General features: G+C 24.8%; 2 protein-coding genes across 2 annotated transcripts; one reads left to right on the top strand and one right to left on the bottom strand.

Annotated features, from left to right (window-relative positions):
• Positions 1–3,941, bottom strand: LOC102673929 (leucine-rich repeat-containing protein 58). The gene is made up of 5 exons (XM_006608517.2): positions 3,705–3,941; positions 1,507–2,016; positions 1,048–1,264; positions 652–841; positions 1–385 (listed from the first exon to the last, which is right to left on the bottom strand). Exons 2-5 carry the CDS (start codon positions 1,977–1,979, stop codon positions 222–224), a joined length of 1,044 nt encoding a protein of 347 aa, XP_006608580.1. The 5' UTR covers positions 1,980–2,016; positions 3,705–3,941; the 3' UTR covers positions 1–221.
• Positions 3,942–4,522: 581 nt separating this feature from the next.
• LOC116186334 (mitochondrial ribonuclease P catalytic subunit) lies at positions 4,523–6,334 on the top strand. The gene is made up of 4 exons (XM_031513225.1): positions 4,523–5,355; positions 5,448–5,685; positions 5,809–5,936; positions 6,013–6,334. Exons 1-4 carry the CDS (start codon positions 4,523–4,525, stop codon positions 6,332–6,334), a joined length of 1,521 nt encoding a protein of 506 aa, XP_031369085.1.
• The last annotated feature ends 49 nt before the right edge of the window (positions 6,335–6,383 follow it).

Here is a 6,383-nt window from a genome sequence, read left to right as displayed (position 1 = left end):
ATATATATATATATATGTCTCGAGTTTCGAATTTTCTATTCAAATGTGCAATTATATTGCAAATCATAATCCCTCCTTTATCTCCTCCGTTTAACTTTCAAAAATCTTGAAACTGATACTTGAAATTGTATTTGACAATCGTTGATCGATCGATATTTTCCTATCTCCTTTGAGCGGAAAGATAACAAATCTTGTAGTTGTAAAATTTCATCTAATAGTAATCAGCCCAAAAGAACTTTTCTTATCATCGCACCACTGACCACTTCGTCTCCATCTCGTGATTCTATACATTTCCTGCTACAAAGATATTGTAGCAGAGGTAGACGATACTTTCCACAGAAATCGACAAATTTGACGTGTTCCACTCTATTATTGAAGAATACACCTGTAACGAAACGAATAAACTTTTTATTTTTTAAAGATATAACGAGAAAGATGAAAATTGCAATTTCAATAGTATCTTTCGTATTATTGTGTATTGTTTCAACTTGCTCCACGAGATTGAAATATGAAAACAATTCCAAGGAGAAGTGCATGTATATACACGTGCAAGTTGTGATAACGCTGCCGATTATGAATCAAAAAAAAAATGGATGTCGCTAGTGGTCAAGCTGATTGAACTTTGAATTTTATACAAGTCTAGGCGCTGACCTTTACACTTAGAATTGACGCAACGGTGACCGCTGTTTAGATACTCCACCAGGTTCCTTGGTATACTCTCCCTATCGTATCGGATGTCATTGGTCTTTATCACTCTAGCGGCCAGTTCCAATAGGGATGGAGGATTGTGTGTCATATCCGATACGAATCTTACTACTAGTGGATTATCCCTCAAAGATAACTGAACCAAAAAAATAAATAAAAATAAACAATTATATTACAATTATTATATATAAGGATATTATTAATTATTTTAATTTTTCTTCGCGCATATACATTTACATAGAATATATTAGTATTACATAGAATATATAAAGATTAATAAATTCAAATAAGTAATTCGTATTATATATTTTTATTCTTATCGAATATACAATTTTATATCACCTCTGTCAAACATTTTAACGTGATGATTTCAGTAGGCAATGTTCTCAATCTATTCTTGTGAAGTAACAATGATTTCAAATTGGTCAATTTTGCTATGGAACTAGGTAAACTTTCCAGCATGTTGTCGCATAATATCAACGCTTGAAGAGACATTAACTCGCCTAAGGTGGATGGCACTTCCGTCAATCTGTTCCCTCCCATCGATAAAACGTGCAATCTTCAAATAAAATTATTCATTTTTTTATCATTTTCTATTCTTCCAATTATTCTATTAAAATAAAAAGATAAATCGAAATATTTTTTAAATACTCGATGTGCATACGTTTTAAGTTTTATGTTTGATATTTTACGACTATGCCTCTTGGCGCACGTAAAGAAAATTTTATACTTTAATATCGAAATACTTGATTAATTAGTTTCGAGGATTAAACTATCGCAGACAAATGAATTGAAAAATACCTTTGCAGTTTCCAAACATCTTTGCTGATCTCAGTGATTTGATTGCCACCCAAATACAGATACTTAATCTCTGTCAGATCTAGAATTTGCAGTGGAAAATTTGTCAATCTGTTACCGCTCAGATTCAGCTCTCTGAGTCTTGACAAATTTTGAAAATTTTTAGGCAACGAATCATTCGTCAAATTATTGTGCTTAGCCACCAAACACGTGAGAGGGCAATCGCCAAGGAAATCAGGGAGTCGATGAAGGCCGCAATTTGATATGTCCAATGAGTTCAAGTTCGTGAACCTAACTATCATCTGTGGAATGTTGTTCAATCGATTTTGATGGAGTAACAATGTGTCTACATTTTCTGGATTTTTCGTATTGATGAAATGATCGTTTAGTAGTTGAGTGTCGAGCATCAGATAAGATAAATCCAATGTTTTGGTACTGGAATCCGAATCGCTCGAGTCCGATGTGTAGTTCTCCATAAATAAAAATTCACTGTACCACTGGTGTGTCAGAAACCTTGAAAGATATGAGATTTGCATTTGAAATTATTAATTTATTCAATTATCAAATATTTTTTATTTTTAATGATAATAATAATAATCGCGAATATTTTTTTTTTTCGTTATTATATGTACTCGATATATAAGTGTTTTTTTTAAACAGAATAAATTATCCATCTATTATCTCATGACACGTGATCTAAATTATTTGTGAAAAGCAAAAATTAAGAGAAAAGTTAAAAAAGCAAATATAAACGGTATTTTATAATTAATTTTTAATTATGTATATTGAAGAGATCATGAATACTTAATAATCGAAATGATTTTATTATTTCCCCCCTCCCCCCTTCCTATTTACCTTTATTTTAATTATTTCATCATCAAAACAAATCTAAAATGTCTAAAAAAAATAATATCAAACTTTGATATCATTTTTCTCGCATCAATCGATATCTCTTTCACGAGAATAATACTCATCTCACTCGTTACCATTAATTTATTATATCCGTATAACTTTCTTTGTTAGATGGATTATGATTGTATTAATGTGAAAAACAAGTTTAACGACAATAATTTTTATTAACTATTTTATCGATAAATATAATATTTCAGAATTTCTATGTATGTATACATATTTTGTTATGTAAAAAACGAAAGCAAATACATTTATCAATAATTAACATGATCTTTTGAAAGATAAATTTTTTTTTTTAACGAAATGTTACAACAAACATAGAAAACAAGATATAGAAATTTTTTTTCGAATATTCTTCATAAATATTTTTTTCGAAGAAAAATTCGATATTAAAATTATTCCATTTAATCGAAGTAAAATATAATAATAAAATACAATATAATTTCATCTTTTTATTTAAATAAATCGTATAATTATTAAATCATATGATTAAATGGTCGTATAATAAAATCTCAAATTTTATGTCAGATAAATATATTTCGTGGACTATCAAATATTTAAAAAGATTTATTTTTTATTCAAATATTATTCAAGAAATATTATTTTTCTTCAATATGTTTACGATTAAAAACGTATGAATTCTTGCTATGTCATCGAACATTAGAGAATGTGAAACATTGCGTAAAACTGTCTCGATAACGCATATTTCTTATTTTAAATCTTGTCATAAAAATCGTGTAAATTAATAATTATCGATAATTCAATTCACGTTATTCGGAAAAATAATTATTACTTTCTAATACCATGATTTTTCATGATATATTGTGAATATGATATGTTTCAATTGTTTTATATTATAAATTATTAAGGTATTATTAAGATATTCAATTTAATAGATTCAAAAGAATCAAAAGTCGATATTTTGTTTTTCAAAATCGACGATAATTTAAATAATTTTTTTCATTAAACGAAAAACAATTTTTTTTATTTTCTTTCTTCTATTCAAATATGCAAATATGTGTTTTCTAGATAACAATAATAATACAAATACATAATTTTTTCATAAAGAATTCTACGAAGGAAAGATTTTATTGACGATGAATTTACAATGAATTTTTAAAAACAATTACATTTTGAATTTTTCTTAAGGATTTCCGTTGTTATTTTAAAACGCTTATAAATCATAAAATCGTAAAATTAAAATTAATTATTCGTAAAACTAATTGCTTGTAATTATGAATTTTTCGAATATTTTTATCACACGTTAACTTTTTAACGTAATCTCTTACCTCGTCGCAATCCTCCTCAGAACATGTCCCTCTTCTTTGTTGCGTGATCGTCTTGGACGTTCACTGTTCCCAGTTTCGTAGCACGTACGATCACGATTTATAAAGAAACTGGGCTGCACGATGCACGATCAACTTGAGATGTGCAAGCGTAAGGCTTGAGACTGAACTATATCTGGTTTTATCAATTCTCCTTATATTGTTTCAGAAACACTTGACATCACAGATCGCATGTCAAGTCTCAGTACCGTTGTAACTAGTGGGCGACAAAGACTAAAAAAATTTGAATTTTTAAATTTTTAAATTTTTAAAAAAAAATTATATTTTTTAGTTAAATTCCTTATTAATTGATTCGATTCTGACTTCAAAATCAATTATATTAAAAAAATATATACAATTTATAAATTTATATTTAATTAAAATTAATAATTATTTTTAATAATTTATATTTAAAATAAATTACATATAATTATATCATTTTTTTTTTTTTCTTTCAATTCATCTTATACTGAATGATATACTGATTGATATTGTTTCAAAATTCATTTAACATTGACGTAACTACGTGCACGTGCAAGTTTATTTTTATGTGTAAATAACTTATCAATAAAAAGTGAATAGTGAAGAGAAATTTATTTATTTATACAATCAAGTGAATGAAACATGTGATTTTAAGTATTTTTAATATTTAATAATATTAAGTATTTTCTAAAATGTAATTTGAGATTTTTTTTAAGATTTACAAATTTAGGTTAGTAAGATCAAGTGAACTATATAAAATTATATAAAATCTTAGAAGATTATATATTAATTTGAATAACATGATTTTATATTTACGCCAAACATCAATATTACATAACATGGTTAGAAAATTTTGTAATTTTTCAATAAAGAAGAACAAAGAATTTGATAAATTTTGGAATTATTTGATGGAAAATTATAAGAATATATTAGTAGAATATAATAATAGCACATCCAAAGAAATGTGGAAAAATTTAAGAAATTATATTGAATCAGAATGTAATTCCTTTCAAATTACTGATTCTTTTATTTTGAATATGTTCTATTATAAGAATCATCCACATCTTGGAATATATTATTATAAATTTTTAGAAGATAATAATTATAATCCTACAGGACATACCATAACAGAATATTTGAAATTATATCATCTAAAAAGTGATTTAATTACAGAAATAGATAAAAAACATATTTTAAGTTTATACGATAATCTTATGATTCAATATAGTTCATTTAATACAAGAATAAGTAATATTCTTGTTGAAAGCTTATGTAAAATAGACGAATGGAAGAAAGCTATTAAAGTTATAGAAAAATATGAAGCAAATGATAATAATTTGCTTCACCATGCATATAATGAATTAATTGCATATTTATTTGATCATAAAGAAGATAAATTAGCATATGAATATTTAATTAATACTATGAAAAAAGATGCAGGACCTAATGAAGATATATGTATTACATATTTAAAATATTGTTTAAAAGATAAACATACATTTATTGAAAAAATTGAGAAAATATTCACATTATGGAATAAATATGGTGTTAAACCTTCTCACAATGTTGTATCAGAATATATGACAGCATGTATCGAACATGGTTGTTTTGTTACTCAAACAACAATATCAAAGTATATTGAATATCAAAGTATATTTAATAATTATAATATAAATAGTAATAAATAATTTCTTGTTTCTTATTCTTTTATTTTTTTTTATATAGTTTAATATGCAAAAACTGTAAACAAAAAATATCAGAAATAAATATATCTGATGAAGATTATAAATATTTATTGGAAGCTATACAAAAATTTTTTAAACCTACTATGTATTATTTAATTTTGCCAGAAGAAATAAAAAAATATAAAATGTTTGTCGAAAAAAATAAACCATTTGATGTTATTATTGATGGATTAAATATTATTTATGTTATGCGAAATGATTTAAAATTTAAGCGTAAGGTAAATAATTGATAATTACAGTGAATAACATAAATAAATTTATGATGCTATGATAAATATATTTTTTTTATGAATAAAATATAAATAATCAATTAAAAATTAATATATATATATTTTTTTTAGATCATAGAATTCATTAAATCTTGCGAAAAACAGAATAAAAAAATTCTGATCATTGGAAGAAGACATGCGAAGAATTTTTTCGAAAGATTACATATAAACATAAAAAATTGTTTCTTTGTTAACAATTCGTTCGTATTGTATTTATATACATATTTTTTTCTATTGTTTCATAATATAATTTATATTGTTATTCTAATATTTTAGGTCACATGATGATTTATTCATATTATATGCAGCATTTTTAAGTGGAAAAAATGTTATAGTTATTACTAGGGATTTAATGCGTCAATATAAATTTGCTATTCAAAATACTGAACTAAATATTATCTTTAATAAATGGCAATTTTTGCATCAATATTATTTTGATAGAAATAAGGGTTTAATAAAATTAAATTCAAAAACACAAATTGATGCATTTGTTCAAAAACAAAACAATTGTTGGCATATACCATATGTTACTGGTTTTTCATGTCGAAAAAGACATACATCTTTGAATGATTGGGTTTGTTTGAACATGCATAAATAAAATGATATATTTATTCATATTTTTGTTTAGAAGAATTATAAATTTTTAA

This window comes from Apis dorsata, unplaced genomic scaffold, assembly GCF_000469605.1.
Source record: "Apis dorsata unplaced genomic scaffold, Apis dorsata 1.3 scaffold_39, whole genome shotgun sequence".
NCBI lineage: Eukaryota > Metazoa > Arthropoda > Insecta > Hymenoptera > Apidae > Apis > Apis dorsata.
This window is presented reverse-complemented; position numbering and strand designations above follow the sequence as displayed.

Bases quoted from the DNA above. Each gene is read 5' to 3' on its own strand.
- LOC116186334 (XM_031513225.1), top strand. From the start codon at position 4,523: ATGATTTTATATTTACGCCAAACATCAATATTACATAACATGGTTAGA. The intron at 5,686-5,808 runs GTAAATAATTGA...TATTTTTTTTAG, and splicing joins ATTTAAAATTTAAGCGTAAG to ATCATAGAATTCATTAAATC. The intron at 5,937-6,012 runs GTTCGTATTGTA...CTAATATTTTAG, and splicing joins TGTTTCTTTGTTAACAATTC to GTCACATGATGATTTATTCA.
- LOC102673929 (XM_006608517.2), bottom strand. From the start codon at position 1,979: ATGGAGAACTACACATCGGACTCGAGCGATTCGGATTCCAGTACCAAA. The intron at 1,265-1,506 runs GTATTTTTCAAT...TTTTATTTGAAG, and splicing joins GATGTTTGGAAACTGCAAAG to ATTGCACGTTTTATCGATGG. The intron at 842-1,047 runs GTGATATAAAAT...TTTTTGGTTCAG, and splicing joins CGTTAAAATGTTTGACAGAG to TTATCTTTGAGGGATAATCC.